This window comes from Chironomus tepperi, unplaced genomic scaffold (assembly GCF_022539635.2).
Source record: "Chironomus tepperi strain 1889 unplaced genomic scaffold, CSIRO-AGI_Ctep_v1 contig_446, whole genome shotgun sequence".
NCBI classification, from domain to species: Eukaryota; Metazoa; Arthropoda; class Insecta; order Diptera; family Chironomidae; genus Chironomus; species Chironomus tepperi.
Window position 1 is genome coordinate 1 of NW_027226568.1, and position 24,981 is coordinate 24,981.

At 34.6% G+C, this 24,981-nt stretch overlaps 3 protein-coding genes across 3 annotated transcripts; all 3 read left to right on the forward strand.

Annotated features, from left to right (window-relative positions):
* Window positions 1–345: 345 nt before the first annotated feature.
* Window positions 346–701, forward strand: LOC139098559 (serine protease gd-like; the record flags this gene model as incomplete). Its single annotated transcript, XM_070650782.1, has 1 exon — window positions 346–701. A coding segment is annotated over one exon (356 nt), but the record flags the coding sequence as incomplete, so codon positions are not given.
* A 10-nt stretch (window positions 702–711) lies between these two features.
* On the forward strand, window positions 712–7,052 carry LOC139098561 (thioester-containing protein 1 allele R1-like). The gene is made up of 8 exons (XM_070650785.1): window positions 712–998; window positions 1,244–1,415; window positions 1,724–2,793; window positions 3,187–3,454; window positions 3,912–4,966; window positions 5,080–6,229; window positions 6,285–6,444; window positions 6,600–7,052. Exons 1-8 carry the CDS (start codon window positions 712–714, stop codon window positions 6,644–6,646), a joined length of 4,209 nt encoding a protein of 1,402 aa, XP_070506886.1. The 3' UTR covers window positions 6,647–7,052.
* A 402-nt stretch (window positions 7,053–7,454) lies between these two features.
* Window positions 7,455–9,049, forward strand: LOC139098560 (coagulation factor X-like). The gene is made up of 4 exons (XM_070650784.1): window positions 7,455–7,561; window positions 7,708–7,784; window positions 7,850–7,926; window positions 8,671–9,049. The coding sequence occupies exons 1-4, from the start codon at window positions 7,484–7,486 to the stop codon at window positions 8,949–8,951; spliced, it is 513 nt and encodes a 170-aa protein (XP_070506885.1). The 5' UTR covers window positions 7,455–7,483; the 3' UTR covers window positions 8,952–9,049.
* Window positions 9,050–24,981: the final 15,932 nt, after the last annotated feature.

A 24,981-nucleotide genomic window follows, 5' to 3' on the forward strand; every position in this document is an offset into this window, starting at 1 on the left:
AAGCCACCGTTTTACAAACATTTTTAAGTTGTTTAAATATTTTTTAATGTATGACAATGTTCCTAAAATGTTTTTTCATTGTTTTCAATGTTTTTCAATGTATTTACAATGTTTTTTAATAGTTTTAAATGTTTTTGGAGTGTTTTGCAATGTTTTTACATGTTTTTACAAATGTTTATCAATGTTTAACAATATTTTCTGATCAAAGTTTGAATTTGTTGTAACCGTTGAAAAGTTTAAATTACAAAAGTCCGTTAAATGAGGAAATTCATACATTTGTTGTATTTAATTCTTACTGGATCTTGTTCTTAACACATTATAATGTTTTCCTATTTCTCACTGTAGCTGCTCATTGCATACACGGCAAGGAAGATCTGCACAAGTATACGACTGATAATATTACAGTTGTTTTGGGTGGACATAACTTTAGTGTAGAGGAACCTGGACGAGTTTATTCTGAAATTTCAACTATAAATGTTCATAAAGACTGGAATGTAACATCAGAGTCATATGATGCAGACATTGCAATGCTGACTTTGAAAGAAAATGTCCGATTCAGTTCATATATTCAGCCTATATGCTTAATTCCTCCTGAATCAAATATTACTGAAATATCACATGGATATGCAGTCGGATATGGACTCAATGAAAATCGAAACCTTGAAAATGGTCTAAAATATGTTAAAATGCTAATTGAATAAGCAATGAAGAATGCTTTTATACAAATCATACTTTGTCACCAAGCCAAGTCGTCGAACTTTTTGTGCTGGTGATCGTAATGGATCCGGTGTTTGTCATGATAGTGGAAATGGATTATTTGTAAAATACCGTGGAGTTCATTATCTTCGAGGAATTGTGTCAGCGTCAATCGCAGATCCTGAAGGTTGTGATACTTACAACTATGCAGTGTTCACAAATGTCATAAAATTTCATGAATGGATTAAAAATATAATCTACCAAAAGCAAGAATTCTCTCTTGGGCTGATTTCTTTAGAAAGGTACAATATATGTTCACCACTAATGTGGTACTTACTTATTGTAGCATTGCTCCTAAGACATTCTCCATTTGTCACATAGTTTGAGCAAATTTCACGTTAGGATGATATTTTTATTTCATGAAAGTGTCTCAAGATTTGTTGAGACTTGAATCCATACAAAACTCAAAGTTGATTTCAAGTTCGGCTACTGTTAAATGCTATCCATTCATTACTAATTTTCTAATATATTTTTCATCTTATTTTAGTCAGCATATAGCCGTTATTGGATCCCGATTTATATTACCCGAATCAAATTATTCAGCATTTCTTGTAACAAGCCAAAGCAATGATGCAGTAATTAATATTGATATTGGTCAAAACAATGGGATGACTTTTAAAGATTTAGACGACAGATCATTTGATAAAGCAACTTTTGAAGTAAGTTAATCAAATTATTATATAATTGACTCGATGTCACCGGGTGACTCGGTGTTTCGGTGACTCAATGTCTCGGTGACTCTGTGTTTCTGTGGCACTGTATCACTGTGTCTTTGTGTCTCTGTGTTTTAATGGCACTGTGTCTCTGTGTCTCAGTGTCTTTGTGGCTCTGTGGCACTGTGTTTTTGTAGCTCTGTGGCATTGTGTCTCTGTATCTCGATTTCTCTGTGTCTCGGTGTCTTAATGACTCGATGCCGATCAATAAAAACATCACAATTTAATCATCATTATTTGTTCATTCCTTTCAGACTCCATCATCTCTTCCCAACTATCCTGAATTGTCTGTAGAAGTGAATGGACATGGAGAACAGTCAGTTGATCTGATTAACATGGCAAAAAGTCCAATTATCTTCATTCAATTTGATAAACCGATCTATAAAGCTGGAGAATTATTTAAATTTCAAGCATTTGTTCTTGATCGTAAGCTAATTCCACTACAGAATCACGGAACTATGACAGCAACCATTACTAAAGCTGATAATCCAAGCGCCAGAATCAAAGTTGATAGCCTTGATAAAATTGACGAATTTGGTGTTTATGAAGGAAATGCAACCATTCCACAAACAGCACGTCCTGGTTTATGGACCATAAATGTTGAAGTTGACAACCGTAAAGTCTCAAAATCATTTCAAATTCAGCAACAAAACAAATATGACGACGAAGTGTTTATAGAAGTCCAAGATGCTGTTGCCTTTGTCGATCGTAAAATTTATCTGATTCTGCATACAAAGGAAGCATCCGGAAGAAGTGCAAGTATACATTTAGATGCTAAATTTGTAAATGCATCCATCAGTGAGATCACCAAGCTTGTAAAGAGTCAAGACTTAAAAACAACCAAAACTGTCTTTGCACTTGACATACAGGAAGATTTAAGCATAAGATTCCCAACGGCTGATATGAAACTTAAATTTACAGCAATTGTCACTCAAACATCAACAGGGAAAACTACAACTGTTGAGAAGGAAATCCTCATGAGATATAAAGGCAAAAATACAATTCAAATCATTAGAAAGAAGTACTTTAAGCCTAGCTATAAATATACAATAAAAGCCCGTGTTAAGACACTTGATGGTAAACCAGAAAATGAATTTAATCAGCTAGTAACAACCATCAAATACATATCAAGAAGCAACACAGAAAATGAGAAAATTTTCCATACAAATCTCAAAAATGGTGAAACTGTCTACTTTTTGGAACCGAGTCATGACACGAGAAAGATTCAAATTTTGATGGAAATTGCAGATACAAAGCATACGGAAGAAGTCGCGGTATTTCCAGGTGCTAACGAGTATATGCAGGCTACCGTCCTTACAAAAAGGTATATAGTTATTAAGGCATCCTTGCTACTTATTGTCAGGCTTGTTAATCACGAGTGTACCTAATGGAAGGGGTTTTAGGGTTCAAACTATCATATACCTAAAAATGTTTGAGTTGCCAATACCAAATGGTAATGCCTTGAAAAAGCCCTAGCAAATTGAATCCAATTCCCTATCCCCACCTTTCCAGGATATGTCCTTACCCCCGAACATCCTCTACTAGGACCCTAAATTACCTAAATGAGCGTGTTCATGAGTATAATTAATCAATATTCTACTTAAGGATACTCAATTATCTGAAAATGTGTGCTCTATGTCTGTTCGGGTGCATTGTGTTGCTCAGAATATTATTAAATCTACTGCAACCTCACTTACTTTTCTATTGTCTCTTTCAGTCCATCAGTTGGATCAAAAGTTCGTATAAAGGTTCAGTCAACGGAAGAAATGGAGGAACTTCACTTGATTGTTTTTGGATTAAATGGTGTTGTGATGCAAGAAACCTTCTCAGATTCAGTAGGACATGATTTATATGACATCAACATGGAAGTAACAAATGACATGAAGCCTGAAGCACGTGGACTTATATTTTATTCTCGATTAAATGGCGGTGAATTAGTTTATGATGAATTTTCGATTAGTCTTGGATTTTCTGTTGATAATTCTGTAAGTTTAATGATTATTAGATTATTGGGTTATTGGATTGGTTGCTTGTTATCAGAGTTTGACGTCGACTTGAGTTTTTTTATGGAAAAATCGACCCAACTCCAAGTAAATTTTGGTCGACTGCGAGCTCTGCTTGTTATTATATGAGAATATAGCATTTGACGTATTCTAAGGCTCTTAATCAGCTCTTGAACTCAGTTTGGCAGTATTATGGAGATGCCATGATGGGTTCATGGATCATAAACTCCATGACAGCATGTTCTCTGCTTGTTAGGAACTGTCTAAGGCAGTCTATTCTAGATTAAGCTATATATCATAGTCTATAGAATGAATTGTATCTTTATGGTCAAGGATTGATAGACCAAGCAATCAACTTCCAGTATCCTAAAGCACAAATCACGCTATAACTGGTTAATCCTCAATTTATATCTAATTCTAATTCTAATCTCCTTTAAAGCTTGATATAACAGCGCCTGAAACGGCAGAGCCTGAAACACCAACTGATATCCAAGTAAAAACTGAAGAAGGATCACGTGTCTACCTGATAGCTATAAATACCAAGTCAGCATTAATTAGTCGAGACAATGAAATCTCCAGAACATCAATTTATGATGAAATTACATATTATTTAAATGAAAAGCATCCGTTGCCTGAAAATTATCATTTTGAAAAGTTGAATGCCTTTATATTGGAACCGCTAAAAAATGGAAATACTTTATCATCGAGATCAGGTTTTAACGACATTGATGAGTCAGTCAAACAGCCACAAAGGGACAAAAGAAGTCTTGAATCAGTTCAAAAATATTATCCAGAATTGGTACCGGAATTAAAGTACACTGCCAATACTAGTGAGCCACACACAAAACAGATTAAATTTCCAGACATAACAGCAACATGGCGAATTTTGGGTATTTCTGTACATCCAACAAAAGGTTTAACCGTTGTTAAAACACAGCCTGAAATATCAGTTAAAGGAACAATTAAGCATAAAGTGGATTTACAACTGTCTGGAACAACATCAATTAAAACGGATGAGATGCACAAAATAACTGTCATAGCTGAAAACTTAAATCCAACCTTTACAATAAGCGGAACTATTGTTATCACTGCTGTGGATGGATACTTACACATAGGCAATGAAATTTCACAGAAAGGCTACAAAAAATGTATCGATACAAAAGTTGTGTCAGGTATACAATTTCCAGTCACTTTAACACCACAAAAACCATCAATATCCCGTCAATTTTATATCAGTGCCAAAAGTCTTGAGCAAATCAAGTTAAAAGCAACATTTAACGGTCAAGTTTCAGCTGAAACTGATAAATTAATTGATGTAAAAGACTCGAAGGAATTAAAGACGTCATTAATCAGCACTCGATTGGTAGAAGATGAACCGAACAGTTATATTAACGTGACTGAAAATGAGGTTGGAGATATAAGCACAAATCCTACATTTGTAGGCGTTCATGGAAATTTACTTGGACCAGCATTATTTGGATTGGAGGAAGTTTGGTAAGTAAATGTTATGTCTGATTCAATCCATGATAATCCCAAGATAATCCCTACATTGAAATCCCTGACATGAATCATCAATAATTGAGTTATTTTATCAATTCTTCTTTTAGCAATCGACAGTCAATGTACCTCGAAGAAGAAATAGTTTTGAAATTCGCAACAGATGTCATAATCTCCAACTATTTCGATTTTATTGGAAATCCAAGCCATCCAAAGGCAATAGACGCAAAAAATAGAATTAATGAAAATGGAACAGAAGTTGTTAATATTCTTAAAAATATGCCAAATCGTAATAAAAATCTTAGAAAGTTGGCTTTTATCGCTGGAGTTCTGATTGATGCCAAGACTACAGGATACTTTGATGCATCGACATTGGTTTCTGAAACACTCGACTATATCAAAAAGCAACAGTATAATTCAGGAGAATTCTCATATAATGCTGCATTTGATGATCACAAGGATATTAGTCCATCAGTTCGGAAATACATTCAAATAGCATCGATTGTTGAAACAATGTCCAAAAATCCTCAATACAGGAATCGATACTCAAATCAGATTAGGAAATCACTAAACTATTTATTGGACAGAAGTAGCAGAGATTCAAGTGTATACAAAGGTGACCATCTTATCAGTATGACTGCTTACCTATGTGCACTCAATGGTAATCATGAAAATGCAAGATATTTCCTAAGCAAACTCAACCATGGCTACAAAAGCCCAAGGAGATACTTAAAGCATTACTCATTGTTTGTTCAGTCTTTATCTTACATAATTCGTGCCAAAATTTTGGTCAATCAAGATCCAAAAGAACAAGTTGAATGGCTGTTAAAATACCGAAATGCTGACGGAGCCTTCTTCTCACCATACGATACAGTTTTGGGTCTACAAGCACTTTATGACTATACAAAATATCGAAAAAATGTACCGAGACCATTTGTGTTTTATGTCAATAATGCTAGCACTTCTGTTAAGTCATCAGAATCCATCAAATATCGACTGATTGATCTAAATGACAACTTGAGTACACGTGACCAAGATCTAGGATATATAAATCTATATCAGGAAACTCTTAACGACACAATTGTAAGTAATTCCATCTCAAATGTTGAAACAGTTGTGAGGAAAGGAAAATGGGTAGACACATTAGATATTGAAGTCAAATATGAATTTAGAACATCTGATCGAGATTTAGGAAACAGCATTTTAACCTTAGAAGTTGATTTACCAGTTGGATATACTCATTATAAGGATCCTCGAGAAGTAAGAATTCCAAATTATATTTTAAACTGAAAATTCTAAATTTGTCGTTTTTCAGGCTGTTGGATACAAAAATCATGAAACTACTTTGGTCTTCCATTTCAGCAACAAAGAAAAAAATAGAGGATATACCCAAAAAATTACAGTTGTTAAAGATCCAAATGTAGAGAGTTACTACAAACCGCTAACTATCAAGTTTTATGACTACTATCGACCAAGTAAGTGGGAACATAGGCAGAATTGGTAGGGACCTTTGAGAGTTTGACTCATTGAGTGCTAGACTTCAGACAGACAGTCAAGTAGTCGAACCCACAAATGGTCCTGCCAACACTGCACATATATTGATATTAATTAAAAATTAATCCTATTTCAGATATGAAGGACATTTACAAGTATGACATGTATTGTACTGTCTCATAAAGCTGGTTAGGAGCCGTCCCCTGATTATCCCTTCCCCCCATGCTCCCTAAGAGCGCTACGTAATGGACGTGTTAAATATCCTTTTTTTATTGCTTTTTTGTACTCAAATAATCATTTGAAAATCTAGGACCAATTTCTCCGGTGATTGTACTGTACAATATGGTATAGATACACCAATGGTGAGGTACAAGCCTGGTATGACAAAGTGCAGTGCACCAATTATGCAGCATTAGTACCATCACACTTCTACATCGTTCTATAGGGGCACAATTGCTGTACCTATACCGTGCTGTACCTTACCATTCCATCACCGGAGGATTCGGTCCTTAAGCAGTTCTTTCCATTTCAATTTTCAATTATTTTATATTTTGAGCTAAAATAAATAAAAATATCCAAAAAATTTAAATTGAAATTATCAATTTAAGTCAGGTCATTTGTCCTTGTGCCTGTCATTCCGCTCTAAGCTACGCTCCCTGTTTCCCACCATACTTGGTAAGAGTTAAGCTCTTTACATTTAATCTCATCGATTCTCACAGAAATGATAATGACTGACTCTAATTTATATAAATTAAGAATTAAATGAGGAGAAATTCTCATTTTTAAGACATGCAAGAAGCTTTGAGGGGAAATAAGGAGAACGATTAATGTGTTTATACTTGAGTACATCGAGTAACTTGATAATCTTGTTGAAAATAAATGATTAGAACCTCCAAAAAATGACAAAAATTTATAAGAGATTTACTCAATTGACTTTAATTATTTTTCAGAAGCTTATCTCCTCTCTCGGTCAGTAATCAGTCATAAAATTGGAATATTTGTGATTAAACCTGTTTAAGGATGAACTGTAAAATGAAATTTTTAATATTTTGTGGATTATTTGTGCTTTTAATGCCAACATTAGCTCAAAATACTGAAGTATGTAGCTTGTGCCTGACAATTTAAAATCAATAATTAAATTGTGATGAAAAATATTTTTTTTTTTTATTTTTTTGCTGTAAGTTTTTAAATTATTTATCTAATTTGGGTTAGTAAATGTTAATAACATGTCAATAATAGCTTAGGGAACCTGTGGGAGAATTGCAGTTGGACAATCGTACATTTACAGAGGTGATTATGCCGTACGTGGGCATTTCCCCTGGTGAGAAAACAAAAAATTTAATCTCAAAAATTCTCCCAAAAATTAAAAAAATTCTCTCTTAACAGGGCGGCTGTGCTGATGAATAAAAAAGGAATTAAATTTTGTGGAGGAACACTTTTGACAAATAAGTTTGTGCTGACAGGTGAGATTCAACTCGATCAAATTACAAATTCTTTTGACAAACTAGTAATGAAGTGGATCACGCTTCATGGAATATTCACACCATACGTAGATCAGAAAACTGTACAGAAAAGTAAGAATTAAAAACAAAAATCAATTTGAACAAAATAATAAATTTGTGATTTAAATGAATGTGATAAATAATTATTACTTACACATTAATTAAAATTATTTGAATGGAGTATAACATGTGCAGTTTGGATTGCTTGAAAAAAATTTCACGCCAGTAAGGCGGGAATGTCAATTAGATGTCAAAACAGAGAATTTATACAAGCTTTGTGATATGGTCAGTAACAGAGTCAGATGGAAGGCCTTTTGTAATAACCTAGGCTCCAAGTCGGAGCATGGTTTCAGTAAGTAAGTAAGTAAGTAAGTAATTTGATTTTACCAGTTAATTGGTTGATAACTCTCAGGTAATATACATGATTAATTCAGTAAATATCAATTGATATTATCAATAAAAATTTTGTGTTTTTACCGTTAACATTTTATTCAAATTTCGAGTGCTAAAAACCGTACAAAATTAACGTTGGGTTTTTGTTTACTAAAAGTTAGGCATAAATTTGTGGGGGCTATATGGGGCAATTCCCTTAGGGTAATCCAGCAAAACAAAAAAAGTGGTTTCAGTGATAGACCAAATTGAAAATTTGGTGTGAATATGATTCTTATATTAATAATACTAATAAATGTTTTAATTTTATTATAGCTGCTCATTGCATACACGGCAAGGATGATCACCACAAGTTTACAACAAATGATATTACAGTTGTTTTGGGTGGACATAACTTTAGTGTAGATGAACCTGGACGAGTTTATTCTAAAATTTCATGTATAAATATTCATGAAGACTGGAATGTAACATCAAAGTCACATGATGCAGATATTGCAATGCTGACTTTGAAAGAAAATGTCACATTCAGTTCATATATTAAGCCTATATGCTTAATTCCTCCTCAATCAAATGTTGTTAATATATTAGATGGATAAGTTATGTGTTAGCTGTAAATAAGGCTGAAAATATAAGCTTTAGACTTAATTATATGCCGAAAATAAAAGGCGACCAGCTATTTCAATTGTAAATCAAAGACTCTTTACTTTATTAATTATTTCAATTACATTCGAAACGAAGCGAGCGTGAGAGTGAGCGAGTTGGTAGACTGAGAGAATTGACGATATTTAATCCCTCCCCTCCTAGTTTGAACCATGTCCCCATGGTTTACATCTTTATGGGTTGGTTGATGCTATTGCCTTCTCATATACGACTTTTTTCAGCTTCTTCTTGTAGGCATTAAAGCCTTTTAGCAGTAAGTCCAGAATTCTTAATACGATCAATATGATTAATGCTATCAAAATCTCGTTTGAAGAGACCGGGAGAATTTCTCTGTTTATATAGTTATTATTTGTAAGTTGGGATGACATATTTTCCGTTGTAGCGGTGTCACCTTTATTATTCAATCCCAGATTCATCTTATAGAATTTTTGAAAATGATGTGTTGGAAGCTCAAGTTCTGGTGGTTTCATCTACTGTGGAGTGAAGACTGTGTTCGTTTTGTTCTCTTACTCGCTTTATATGTTAAAATTTTGAGGAAGTGTTTACTTCATATGATACGTAAATATTTTCTTTATCAATTTATAAAATAGTACAATTGAAATTTGCTTATTTTGTGTTGATATAATAAGAAAAGAAACAAAATCAAGAAAAATTTAAAAATATTAAAATTGTGACAGAATGTCACTGTTTACATTAACTTATAGTTCTTTTTTTTTTTTTTTTTTTTATAATGCTTATGAAATTATGACAAAGTGTCATTTTTGAATTATTTAACTTAATTACTAATTTTTTTGCAAAAGAAAAGGAAAGATAGAAAAAACAATTTGAATATAAAAATTTACTTTAAGATTCTTTTAATATTAGTTTTATGGATTTTTCTGTCTTTTTGATCAATGAAGGTGTTTTGGTTATCGGTTTTTACTATGATTGGTCGGAATTTATTTTCCGTCTTCTTCTTAATACCAGGAACCTTCTCAAAAACAACTTCATTTTCCGATAATTTAGGTGGACAGTCACCTCTGTTTATTGCATTCTTCTTGCTTTCTTGTAATTTTAAAATTATGTCGTCATAAAATTTGTTTTTAGCAAGAAGAATGTTTTCAATATTTTGGTCTCGTCCGTCTGTTATAGCCAGAAAAATTTTTTTTTTTGGGGGTCGTTTTTGTGACACTATGTATGGTGTCATTATACATAGCCGTAGAGATATAGAAAATCTCTTTTTGTGTGAGATCTTTATATTTATCTCTAATACATCTAAAAATTTCACTGATTGTCGAGTGAAATCTTTCGACGATTCCGTTGGCTTTACTGAAATTTGAGGGAGTGTAATGGGTTTTTATGCCAAGTTCCTCTAAAAATCCTCGAATTTCTGCTGACTTAAGAGCCGGCTCGTTATCAGAGACGATTTCGGAAGGAATACCGTATCTAGTAAAGAGCTTGACTAAAGCGTTCTTTACGTCAGCGATTGTACGCGATTGTATGTGGATAAGTATACCAAATTTGGAAAACTTATCAACAGCCGAAAGAAAGTTATCGGACTTCGAGATAAAAATATCGATATGAAGGATGTGTAAGGGATATTTTGGATCGGGGGTACTTGGGGTTTGGATATTATAAGGTTTCCGGTCATACTTTTGTGTATTGCAAGTCTTACACAGTGAAATACTATGCCTGTAGTGAAGAGATTTTTCCAAAATTTCTTTAAAAATTTTGATTGAAAAAAATTTTCTGCGAAAAGTATGTCTGAAAATTTTTGGAGAAATTTCTTCGGAGGTGTCAGAGTCTGAGTCGGATTTTTCAAAAATAATTTGGTTTGAAAATTGGTTTACTGGTGCTCCAGTCATGGGTATAAAATGAGAATCGTCTTCATCACCGGAGTGAATCGTCATTATGTCGTCGTCTGCATGATTTAACATGGAAAAGTTTTGTGATATGTCACCAGTATTTCTAAGTCTTGAGAGAGCGTCAGCGACTACATTTTCTCGGCCCTCTTTGTAACGAATTTCGTACTGAAATTCTTCGAGTTTTAACCGCCATCTAACAAGGCGAGAACTCGCGTCCTTTACGTTAAATACGTAAGTAAGAGGTTTATGATCTGTATAGAGAACAAATTTATTGCCATATAAATATGGACGAAAATATTTGCAAGCCCAGACGATGGCGAGCAATTCCTTTTCGATTGTACTGTAATTTTCCTCAGACTTGTTGAGGGTACGGCTTGCGAAAGCTACGGGTCTCTCCTGATTAGGTGGACCCTGTGAAATGAAAGCGCCAATTGCTGAATTGCTGGCATCACAAGTCAGCACGAAAGGCTTTGAAAAATCTGGGTACACCAAAATTGTCGAGTCTGTCAAACAGTCTCGAAGTTTTTCGAAGGCTTTTATATAGTCTTCAGATAAGATGATTTGGGCACCTTTACGAAGGGAATTTGTAAGGGGTTTAGCAATTTTTGCGAAATTTGGGATGAAACGTCGATAAAAACTAACGGTTCCCAGAAATTGTCTAATTTCTGACTCAGTTTTAGGGATTGGCCAATTTTTTACGGCACTAATCTTGTCGGGATTCGGTTTGACACCCTCGCTAGTCACGAGATGTCCTAGGAATTTTGCTTCCTTACACAGGAATTTACATTTGTCTAGTCTGACTTTTAAGTTATAGTCAGAGAATCTTTGAAGAATTTTCTCGAGAATTACCATATGTTCTTGGAGAGAGGTTGAAAAAACGATTACGTCATCCATATAAACGAGACAATTTTTGCCAATTAAATCTTTAAGGACCAAGTCCATGATGCGGCAAAATGAAGATGGAGCGTTTTTTAAGCCAAAAGGCATTCGTAAAAATTCGAAATGACCATTTTCTACGGTAAATGCGGTTTTTTCTCGATCGCTTTCAATAATTTCTATTTGATGGAAACCAGAGAAAAGATCTAAAGTCGAGAAATAGTTTGAGCGGCCTAACTTGTCTAAAATATCCGTGATATTTGGGATCGGATATTTGTCATCGACTGTTTTCTGATTCAGGCGTCGGAAATCGACGACCATTCTCCATTTAGGATTATCAGGGGAATCAGACTTTTTTGGAACTAGGAAAACTGGGGATTGATATGGAGAATTTGATGGTTGGATGATGTTTCTACGTAGAAGATCATCCACCTGTTTTTTCAATTCTTTCTTATGCACCTCAGGGCATCTGAAAGATTTTGTGTAGACGGGGACGTCGTCAATGGTGCGGATAGAATGCTTCAAGGCACTCGTAAAGGTAAGAACGTCATCGTCATTGTAAAAACAATTTTTATGGTTTAGGATTACTGTCCGTAAACTTTTTATTTCCTCAGCATTTAAGTTTTCATAATTAATTTGCGATAAAATATCACATTTCTTGGGTTGAACGGAAATTGCTTGTGGAGTCAGCAAATTTATTTCAGTGGAATTGTTTTGGAAATTATTTGCTATTGAAGTATTTTTGTTAAGTTTCGAGTTTGAATTTGTGTCAACGTTATTTTCAGTAGAAATATGAATAACAGGAAATGCTTGTGAAGCGTTTTTCATTTTGAATACGTGGAACGTTGTTGAAACTCTTGTGCTGACGTGCATGTGCATTTTTATTTAGGACACCTGAGAAGTTTTTATTTTGCAAGCTTGTGTCACTGGATATAGTGACTTTTGCATTTTCATGACCGATTGGACTTTGTGTGGAAAAATAGCGATGTTGCTGATTTGTGTTACTTTTGCATTCACAAATTTCATTGTTGGACATAGGAATTTTTCTTTTCATCTGAATGGAAAAATCTCCAAGTATTAAGATGTTGGGAACTGTGAGGATTTTTGCGTGCAAAATCTGAAGAGTTTCATATCCTATGAGGATATCGAAAAAATCACTGAAGTTATGTATGAAAAATGGGAAAATCTTTGATGATTTTAATTTGGGAAACGGATTAAATCTAGCAAATTTGTCGATATGCACGATTCCAAGCATAGAGGCAATTTTGAATTTTCTTGGTAATTGATGTGCTTGTCGGACATGTTTGGGATTAATGTAGTTTTTGTTGCTGCCGGTATCGATTAGCGCAAAAAGTACGCCAGAGGTGGAATTAAGGGTGATGTAAGGAACACAATTTAGGTCCCTTGATCTTCTTCCAGACCCAACTGAAAATTTAGGTCATCGATAACCGTGTCGTCTTCTTCAGCCTCGTAATCGGGCTGGAAATCTTCTTCCTCAGCGCATTCGGCATTATTCATGTGAGAACGGTATGAAATGCCACTCATCGGCTGCATAGACCTACGAGAGCGCATTGAAATATCCTCATCAATGTTCTGATGGCGAGGATTCATGGCGTTTCCGGCATTATTTCCAGGGTTTGGTCTCTGATTAATTGGATTGGGATTTCTGTTTTGCCACGAAAAATTTTGGGGCTGATTTTGTTGAAAATTTTGTTGTGGGGTTCGTTGGAAATTTTGTTGTGGATTTTGGAATGAGCGGTTTTGAAGTGGTTGAGACTTTTGATTATTATTTCTTTGGATTTTGGGGAAATTTTGATAATTTCCTATCTGAAAATTTCTACTCATGCGGGCTCTTTCCCTTTGACGGTCTTGTGCCTCGCTTTGAGCAAGTGCGGCTCTATATGCTTCGAGCATGTCAGTGGGCTTTTGTGTACGCACTAATTCGGGTAAATTTCCTCTCAAGCCGTCGACGAAACCCGTAACGACAAGTGGAGTCATAACTCGCATGATTGCCGGTACGTGACCGTCGTTTTCTGGGTCAAGACTCAATTTTTGGGAGATCTGTGCAACTAGCTCACTTGTCTCTTGATAATATTCATCCAGAGATTTGTTTGCTTGGGAAAGGTAGGGGATTTTTTGAGTAATCGTGGCGATATCACGCTTATCACCGAAATTTTCGATTAAAACTCGTTTAATCGCGGGCCAATCTACAGCATTGTGTGTAACAAGAGCTTTATCGGCGTCACCAATAATTTTATTTCGAATGACCTGTCCCCAAAGACGGTAAATTGGAAGATGGGCAATCTGTTGGTAGGTTTCCATGACGGATTCCACCGTGCTGATCCAAGTAAACAAGGATGTTTTATCACCTGCATACTTCTCGATTTGCTTGATTGGATCAGGGATTTTAGTATTATTAATCGCCGCTGCGACTAAAGCATCTTCATTTGGGACCACTAGGGGGTCGATCTGATTATCAACATGGGCCATATTTTGAATATTAGGGCGACGAATGGGACGGCGGGGTGAAAATCTTTCCGCGTATGGATTAATTTTGAGAATTGAGATTTAGAACACTTGTATTATTTTTTATATGAGATCGCGAATGCACAGAATAACACACGCGTAAAATAAATAAAAGGCTATACTTACCCAGCAATTTGGGTGCTGCGCTCTAATCTATTCTTCTGTTAAGGATTTGTTGCTTATTTTTGGGTGCGACTATCTTGTCGAATGAAACTTAGTATTGATGAAAAAGAAATGTTTTTCTTTATTTTTGCTTAGAAATTTCAATAATTTCTGTTTAAATTATATATATTTTTTGCTTTAATATTTTCTTTACAGCGTAATTTTTTGCTGATTTTTTTATTTTTATATCACTTTGGATTTTTTTATATCACTTTGGATTTTTTATATCACTTTGGATTTTTTTTTTTTTTTTTTTTTTAAATCACTTTGGATTTTTTGCAAATAATTATGTTTTCACTATTTCACTAACTTAATTTCTAACTAATAAATATGAGCTTTATTAGGTTCTTTGAGACTTTTACGCGAATGATTTATATTAACTAAACCACGGTAGTTTAACTTAACCGGTAAAAGACACTACTCTGAAAACTGCGCCAGTTATGTGTTAGCTGTAAATAAGGCTGAAAATATAAGCTTTAGACTTAATTATATGCCGAAAATAAAAGGCGACCAGCTATTTCAATTGTAAATCAAAGACTCTTTACTTTATTAATTATTTCAATTACATTCGAAACGAAGCGAGCGTGAGAGTGAGCGAGTTGGTAGACTGAGAGAATTGACGATATTTAATCCATACATATTGATTATGACGTGTGTATTACATGGAACTAGCCCATCGGTTCCACGCACCTGACTCGACTATAATCAACAGTCTCCCTCCGATGCCATCTTAAACTGGCTCTATCGCTTACCATCGCTTACCATCACTTGACACTTTTAGTATTACAAAGACTTTAAATGAAAGCAAATTGAAGAGTTAAGCTGGAAATATTTAATAGCATTCAAGTACTTTCCGCAACCCTGGAATCCGACTATGCTTATGTGTCTATAGCTGTTTGTATTTTTCACTCTTATGGTGAAAAAAAAATACATACTTTTTCTGCATGAATCTTTTTAAATCTTAATGCCGACAAAATCTCTCACACCCTCACATTCACATGTGCATATCACATGAGTTCCTGATATCTTTCTGCCACCGTTTTCTCTCTTTTTTCCGTATCTGTTCCATTTTATTTTATACCATGTACACAAAACATTGTACATGTTTGATGTGCAGAGAAACAAAAAAACAAAATATATATAAAATAAAAGCACACCACAGAGACGATGTTGGTAAATAAAAAGCTACAAAGCTCTTGAGTCTTTCAGTTTGTTGGTGTAAATATGTATAATCAATAAGTTGATACGACTTGCTTGCTGTATTTAAAGCGCTGTTTGTTACTTTAATATTTTAAGGAAAAATTGGAATGTTCATTTATGACTGTCGAGTATTTCACCTTTCTGTGTTATTGCCTGTTTTAACTAAAAACACCGCTGGCGACCGTAGCTATACCTTACTTACTTCGCTGGCCGTACAGATCAAGTGTGATCCATGGTTCTTGAAGCTGGCTCTATCGCTGACTAACGTCCAATTTCAATTCCAAGTGTGACACTATCTCTATCGACAGCTTTCTTCCATGAGTTATTTGGCCTGCCGCGCGATCTCTATCCTTAAAGAATAAATTAAAAGTCTATTCAAACTCTTCGCTTAGGATAGTAGCCTCTCAAAATGGGCCAGGCAATATAGGCTTACATTCTGTTATATCCGAAACTCAACTGTAAAACAAAGAAACAACTTAGCTCAGAAAATCAGCAAAGTAATATAAACAGGTTTCTTCAAAATCCTACATAGGTACACAGGTCGAGATATACACAGTTTAGATATGGATTTGCATTTGATAAAGCCATTGTCTTTGACAAGTGGCAAAGTTCCTCGTTTCAATGTTAAAGACATGTTGTTAGACAGATTAAAGACTTCAGGTCTCTTCCTAAGATCAGAGCTCATATGCATGTATCAGACATAAATGTAATATGACATAAAATCAACTCGACCTGGTTAAGACTATAAGATGGACACTTCAGACAAACATTCAATCCTCTGTCTAGTAATTTTCACAACTTCTTCTGCATTTCTTTCTTTTTTTTCCCTTTTCATCATCCTTCTTAGTATAAATATACATCCTTAAAAGCATTTGCATGAAGTTTTTCATCGTATGATAAGCTCAAATGCATTTACTTTACTTTTAACGCTAACGCCTATATTTTGAAGTGTATGTACTGTCAGCACACAACATTATGAATCGACCATGATGTTCTTGAGCTTATGAATGATGAATATGATGATGATGATGATGATAAAGTTTTTCATTCCTAGAACAAATAAATTTCAAGTGCACTTAACATCAGTAGCAACAAAATATAGTAAAATACAGCAAATCAATGAAACTTCCTTGTTATTCAGCTTTTATCGTTAAGCACAAAGCACACAAAAATGAAACTTTGTGTCATTCATAAAGTAAATATTTTTCAAACACAAAAAATAAGGAATAAGGATGAAGAAAAAATTATTTTATCATCATCTGTAATTCATTTTTGTTGACATTCATTGAATGTGACAAATGAAAAGCACTTTCAGCATTTAGCAATAAAAATACCAAGAAACAATAACAACAAAATATAAAGTCGAGTCTACATAAAACAATTGTTCGGTGAGATGAAAAACAATTTAGATTCTCACTGAAAGTGTCACAAAAGTTTAATTTTTGCTCCAACAAGCAGTGAATGTATGAATGAAGAATTTTTTTTGTTTTTTGTCACTGTCGAGAAAATTTTTGCTTTAAAACAGACCATTGAATGCCTTATTCCAGTGATGGACAACTTGTGTGTGCGTGGCACATCTTGGTGGTAAGCTTTGATCAAAATTTCATTCGACACACTCGACTTATGGAGTTTCCAAGGAAAAAGAGCTGTACGGTAAACTGTGTGTCGCGTCTTGGTGGTAAGCCTCGATTGAAACAGCACACGGCATATGGTTCATAGTGTTTCCAAGGAAAAGTGCTACATCAGCCTGCGTATCGCAACACACCCCGGTGCTAAATATCGATCATTTGGCATTCGGTTTATGAGATTCCGACAGGAAAAAGGCGTCGGTACACAGGTAGACCTTACTTACTTACTTACTGTAACCATGTTACCATGTGAAGCTTAAACTACAGCAAAAGGCTTTCAATCTGACTCTGTGGCTGGCTCTTTCACCTAGTTTGTACAAATTCTCTGCCCGCACGTTGAGCTGACATACTTTCATTGTTGTTCTGCGCCATGTAGCTTTTGGAGCTCATGTATCCTGTCCGCTGTCTCCTTTTACGGATTTCAACCAAGGCGAAATAACAAACTTGTGATTCTATCCCAGCAATGACATTTTATTCCCATTCTTCATTTGAAGTGTATATCCCATCCAACCATACAACACAGGTTACCCACCACTGCCATTATCCCCTCTCACTTTTTCAGTGTTATTATTATCATTTTCCTAGCGATGCGAAAAATTGTTTCTGTCGTGGTCTCCCAAAAGAATGTAATAAAAATAAAATTTCATTGTCTTTTTTTTTCTGTGCTCTATGTGGCTGAGTGTGGGCTTTATTAAATATCATACGGGAAGCAAATTGTGAGGAAATTCTCATGACGAGGACGAGGAGGCGTTAAGGGTCAGACTTTTGAGAGATGAAATGGTTTTTTAACCGAGTAAAATAATGTTTTGAGGAAGTATTTTTAGCTTCTTTTTGTGGGTTCTTTTATGCTGTTTCTGGTAATTGAGATTTTGGAAACAATTTGACCCAATTTTGACATTTTCGATGGTAAGGTAAAATTGAATTCCCAGAAGAAATGAGAACAATTTTCATGTTTTACCTAGTATTAGGGATTGTCTTAACTTCAGGCTTTCTATTGTTCCAAATGCGCTACCAGATGCGCAGAACTAAAGTTCTGGTAACGAAATCGAACATACTACGAACCACTTTTAGAACCCCAGCAACCAAAAGACAACAAATCACTAAAATATTCATTAATCCCTAAAAGTATCCAGATCGTAAACTCCAACTCAATCCACCATCTCTTCATGTGCTTCCCGGAATTTAATATCCTATTAAAATGTTTATTCATTCGAACTTTCTCAAGTATGTACATTTAAAAGTGAAAGCTTTAAACAATTTCTTCCCTCATCTACTTCCTATTATTACAATATACATATATGAAGGAAAGCTTCCCACATCCTTTTTTTCCGGAGGAGGATTAAAAGCTTTTTGCCATAAAAACAAATTACCATGACGTGAATTATACATGTATCCCCTTCATTTATTTTTATGGAATGAATAGACATACACCACAGTGATGTACAATGGAAATATGTAAAGAATTTTATTTATATATTTTTTTGGGGTTAAGTCTTTTGGAGAATGAAGCGAATCATTTGTTTGACAAGTTCAGTATGAAGAAGTCATGTCAAAGAAGATGTGTTCGCTTTCCGAGAAGGACATGAGATTGTTTCTAAAGAGCATCGCTTCTAGGAACTGATTTTGATTAAGTCTTGCTTGAAGTTTCATTTATTAGCATTACAAAGCTCTTAATATCTCCGAGAAGGATTCAAGACTTGTCTGAAGAGCATCATTTCGAGGAATTGGGTTTCAATTAAGTTCTGCTTAATGTTACATCCATCAACACTACTAAAGTGTTAATGTCTGAATTGGTGTGACTAGGAACAGCGAAAAATCACTCGAATCCGACTAGACTTTCTCTGAGATCAAACCAAGGTCGTTAAAGTCGGTTGTCCGACGTTCTAACCTAGTGGTGGGCAACTTGTGTGACGCGAAACACTTTTGTGCCACCAAAGTTCTAGTAAATTCGTTTGAGGCTTCTTGAAAATTAGGTTTCGGTCGAGGCTTACCACCAAGGTGTGCCGCGAAAAATAAAAGGTTGCCCACCACTGCTCTAATTACTTCACCACTGCTGTCATCATCAGCAGAGTTCACTGACCTATTAAACTGTACAAATTTCAGTAAATGCTGATCCCAGTAAATGAATTGAAACCTACAGCATTGTAACTTTTTACTTCAGAATCAACACAATAGCTTTATTCCAATTATACTGTGCCTCGCGGTTAAATGTTTCACTGACACTAACTTTAGACTCTTTTTTTTTCCTCATCGCAAAATTTTTTATAAATGAAAATGAAGACGAAATTTTCATTCTATTGAGCATTTATATTGTTCATAATGAAGCAAACTTCCAACTTCCATAGGATCATAGTTAAAAATTGTTTGAATAATTTTTCACTTTTTTTTTTATTTCGTCCTCCTTTCTCTGTTGCTTTATGCAATGAGAAAGTTTCCCATTGAATTTTTCACTATGCTGTCTCTATCTCTCTCTCTCTCTCTCTCTCTCGGTCTATTGTAAAGTGTACAATGTCGCTTGAAAATAATGGCAGCAGATGGGGGGTTCAAATTCTTCCTGCCAGCTACATCCTTTAAAATCTTTCTCTCTTTTTTTTTGTTGATTACTGACCAAAAAGTTCTTCCTGTTCATCTTTGCAGATTTCATTTTTTCATTTTGTGAAATTGTGTACGGATGGTGAATGACTGGATTGTTGTCTGATTTTATTAAAACAAATTTTAACAACAGGAATATAATTGCCGTTCTTGCTGTGCAGGATAAGAATTTGAATTATGTCAATTTAATATGCATAGAAGCTTCCAGATCGGATGGCAATTTTTGATATGTGTAGGTCGCACAGCCAACATTCTTCAAATGACCAGAAAAGTCTCAAGTCATTCATTTATTCAACACTAATTGCCTCGTTTCTGTTGTTGACATACAGAAATAAATGACCATCAATGTACATGTTGACAAACATTTTTTTCTTGGAATCTAATTCATAAATAATATTAATCAATTTTATGGTATACGGAGGTTGAAGCAGTGACAAAAAAATATTATACCTTAATAATTGTAATTAGGTGAAATTATTTATTCGAATGAATGCATGAGTTGAGGATAGATTAGTGTAGTTGTGCATATTATCTAGATTATTCGTTATAATTATATTTATTATTCAGGAAAGTGTTATGAATGGCATTGTTTTGCTTATTAGCAAAAATATTAATTTTTATAGACATATTATAATGATATATATAGAATGTAAGCTTTATTGACTTTGTTACACTTCGCATTATAGGATTACGTGGGAGGATATGCGAATTTGTTTCCTCAATAAATATCAAAAAATGATTGCATGAGACTCCAACGGCCTGTTTCACTAAAGTGGATTATCCTCAATTTCGGATTATCCACTTCAGTTTTTTGGAAATATCTCAAACAATTTAAGAGTTGCATTATTTTTGTTTTTAGTTTATAATAATGTGACGCAGCCGTGACAATTCTATACATTTTGAATTTTGTTGGTCCTTAAGATGTATTAATTATTCAATTTTACAGTCAAATCTAGTAGATTTACCGCAATAATTGCTATAAATTTGTCAATAATTGAGAACCCAAAATTTCAAATATACGAAAATATAGGTGTAAGTGTACTCTACAAGTATCACATAGTAAATCTTTGAAAACTCTCAAAATGTTTGAGATATTTGCAAAAAACTGAAGTGGATAATCCGAAATCGAGGATAATCCACTTTAGTGAAATAGGCCGCAAAAGATTCTAGAGCCTTGATTTGACATATCACCCGAACATCACAAAACGGTTAATTAATCTAAAATCCAGCATCAAGCTGGAGTGACTCTGACACGGTTAACAATCGCCGACCTGAATTCCCTGCATTTTAGGTGCGCAGGGTTACAGTTTTTGGTTGTACCTAATAGGCCATCCAATGCGGAAGGCATGCGTATTTTGTCTGCATGCTTGCAATTTTGGACGAGTCCTCCACATCTAGTGCAAATTCGAGTAGTAATCATACGTTTTAAAATGCCCCTGAACCCTAACAGGGAAAGAGCTTGCTTTTATGGTAAACAGATACCATCACGGTGCCTAAAAGACTCTTTGCCTGTTGGGGGAATAAATTGTTTCGTTATTAGAGCAATAGTGGGCAACCTGTGTGCCGATACAAACTAGCGCGCAGCCATAAATGTTTGAAAATGCAAAAATCGTATGACGGTTGTGTTTAATTGGAGACTTACCACCAATATATGCCATGAAAAATAAAGTTGTCCACCATTGCATTAGTGCATTAGAATATCGCGAAGCATAGTTATAGCTAAATTACTGGAAATAGCGATATATTACCAAGAAATCAAAGTGAATATGTTCATATTTTTAGACGATAATTGAATTAATTAATTTCCACAAGATATAAGAAGCTAATGAGAAATTGATTAATTATACTTGACTACATAAGCCTCATGTAGAATATGGTAACCCGAACAACACACGGTGATTGCTAGGATACCGCTTCGTCACCGTAAGGCGCGATGTTGCTCTGACAGCATCATGTAGGCTGATTTTGACCAATTTTTAAGCAGAGTTCGAAGTCGACTTGAATTTTATATGAAATCTAGTTGATTTGGGTCGACTTTTCCATACAAAGTCCAAGTCGACTTCGAGGTCTGCTTCAAGATGAAAATTGAAGTTCCTCGCATTGTGCTGCTCGGGGTAAAAATAACGAGAATAAATTAATAAGCAAACAATGTAATGAGAACAAGGTCTAAGAAGAATTACAATCAGTAACTTTATACAGTGTATCAAAAGAGAGCTTGAACATGAAAGCCCATTAAAATAACACAATGGATATCAAGAAGAAGGAGAAGTAAAAAAAAAGTCCTCTCAAATTTCTCAAGAAAACTTTTAGTATTTCCAATACAAAAACTTGTCTAGTAAATTATTCAAACTATTTAAAAACTTTTTTTACTCAAATGTGAAGGAAATAAAAAAAAAAGAGTCTTAAAGAAAAGTTTCTGAATGCTTTTAACGTGAGGTTGCGGGAGGCAAAATTTCTTTAAAAAGACGAAATGAGCAGGAAAACTTTTTGAACTCATTTTTTTCTTCCTTTTATTCCATTCATTCACGTTTCAATTGAAACTTCAATTTTCCGTAAGTAATAAGATGTGTATGTATATATTTCATCTCTAAAAAAATCATCATTTGCAGAAGTGATTTTCTTTTCTTATTCACTGATTATTTCATTCTCATTCATTTTCGTCGTTCTGTTTTCTGGGTTAATGCCATTTGATATCGAGTGTGAAAAGAGAGCAATTTCGTTTCGTTTTTTTTTCTGTGAAGTTACGCATAATAAGATGGGATCTTTTTCACACTTATAACAAAGCGTCTGTATGGGGGTACGTTTACTTATTACGGAACACTGTTAGGGTGAGCCTACTAACTTACATACTTTGCTGGTCATACTGACCATTTTTGATCGATGAGCTATCGTTGACAGTTTCAATCAGCTTCTTCCTTAAGGTTTCTTAGCTTGTAGTTAAGGATTATGGTTTGCTAGGCCAATGAACCCTTTAATACCCAGAGTCTCGTTTGATTCCATCCAACTATGTGGCTAGAATTGTCCGCATGAAGGTCAGATTGATGCATGTCGATTTTGAGCTATGGTTGAGCATGGGACTGTGTACATTAAGCTTTCATCACCTAAGGAGAGCCTAAGAGCTCTTTTGTCCATAGAAGTTATGTTACAAAGAGGGATGAGGGGCTCAAAAAGTCAATTCCCCACTCTACGTAATAAATGTACCCAGCCATGCACATACCACATATAAAATCAACTGACATGCTTTTTTTTCTCGGAAATAAAAGGCAAAAAAAATGTATATAAAATAAGAGAAAATGACTGGTGGTAAAGCATACGGCATATACAAATTTTTATATCCGTAAAATGACTGGGAAAAAAAGATGAGAGAATGAGTAGAATAAAGGAAAATAGGTGGAAAGGAAGATGATAATGGTCGAGAGCTTTTATTCCTCATTTAGTACTTTGGGTGAACAATCTAAATTTTTGAAAGATGTAAATAGAGGAAGTAAGAATTTTTCTTCCTTTTTACACTTTTTGCTATTTAAAGTTCATCCAAGCGCATCATCAAATATAGGAAAATAAGGTGAACTGGCATTGAATGTTTAGGGACAGAGCGCATTTACTTGAGAGATCAATTTTTGATCACTTAGTACTTTCTCGAGCGATTCAATTAGAGAATGTTTCATCACGGAACATACAAGGTTCCAACAAAGGTCTTGCATTAATACCAGATGACACAAAGAGAAGCTTTCCATTTCCATCATATGCCAAGGCTTTGACTCTTCATTTGTTCAAAATAACACGAAGCTGCCCTAACCGCATCGTAATGGCTGATTTCAACAGACGGTAAAAAATGCGTGGGGTGACGATTAAATAGACACTTCGGGATGCATCCATATTGCCTCCATTTGAATGTCATATGGAGCCTTCATGTCATTTATCTTCAAGTATCCAAACTTGCAACATATGCTTGATCTTCTCTAATGGGTTAGCCTATCGTTGACCTTAATATCCAGAAAATGTGGTTTTAGGTATCCTCTGATATAGCCCGATAACTTCATTAATAGCATCAACTCAAACGTTTGAACAAAATCAAAGTAAAATCTTGGTAAAATCACATACTACAAAAAATCAGCTAACAATTTTCAAAGCAAAACCTTGCAGCATCTGTGGTGTGTAACTTAATATGCGAAAAAAAGAAAAAATACATAAAAGACCCAGCGTCTCGTCGATTTGGATATGATTGAGCAAAAAAAGAATCCTAAAGAACTTTCATGAGAAGTCTAAAAATAGGAAAAGAAATCTGTAAAAAGAATAACATTGTTACTATAGCAACATAAACCGTCGCTTATCCTTTCTGTGATTTACCCCAAGCCTTTTTCCTCATTGAGGATTTTATATGACGTCCTTTCATGCATATCTGACAAGAAATGCAAACAATCTCGACAAAAATTTTTTACAGGCATCAAAAGTGAACGGAAACCGAAGAAAAAAAGGGGAGAAAAGACTTACGACTTTATTGAGTCATAAAATGGAATCAATTTTCTTTTGAGAGCTTCTAATTTTGAAAGCAAATGGAAATATGTGTAGAAAATGAGATAGTAAATAATACAGAAATGACTATAAATTGCAGACCTATTCCTTGATAAAATCCTTTTTGAAGCACAATTTCCTTGTCTTCAAATTGACTTCTTTAAGCTTAAAAGGAACTAGAATTTGTATATTTGGGTGGAGTTATTTAACAATGTGCGTGAGGATTCATGTTTGGTTTGAAAATCGATATAATTGAAGATTTTGCCGGGTTTTAGAAGAATTTGATATTGAAAAATTGATAAAATCTTAAAAGAGATTTTGGCTTACTTAGTTATGACTTTAAGATCCTGTTTCGTTAAGGACCGTCTTAAATATTATATTTGGAATATCCTTCAATAGAGTTTAACAGTTTTAAGCGCATTTTTGAAAAGAAATGACGCTTATAAGTTCAATTTGTACGTTTGAGTGTGTGGTTGACTGACCGGCTGGCTTACGGACTGACCGGCTAGATAACTAACTGACTGACTAACTGACTGGTTGGCTAACTGACTGACTGGCTGGATAGCTGACCGATTGGCAGGTTTAATTAAAGATTGACTTGGTGAATGGCTTTTTGACTACAGGCT

Coding starts and splice junctions, on each gene's coding strand:
- LOC139098560 (XM_070650784.1), top strand. CDS start 7,484: ATGAACTGTAAAATGAAATTTTTAATATTTTGTGGATTATTTGTGCTT. Junction 7,785..7,849: donor GTACGTGGGCATTTCCCCTG/GTGAGAAAACAA, acceptor CTCTCTTAACAG/GGCGGCTGTGCTGATGAATA. Junction 7,927..8,670: donor AAATAAGTTTGTGCTGACAG/GTGAGATTCAAC, acceptor ATTTTATTATAG/CTGCTCATTGCATACACGGC.
- LOC139098561 (XM_070650785.1), top strand. CDS start 712: ATGCTTTTATACAAATCATACTTTGTCACCAAGCCAAGTCGTCGAACT. Junction 3,455..3,911: donor GATTTTCTGTTGATAATTCT/GTAAGTTTAATG, acceptor TCTCCTTTAAAG/CTTGATATAACAGCGCCTGA. Junction 6,445..6,599: donor TTATGACTACTATCGACCAA/GTAAGTGGGAAC, acceptor ATCCTATTTCAG/ATATGAAGGACATTTACAAG.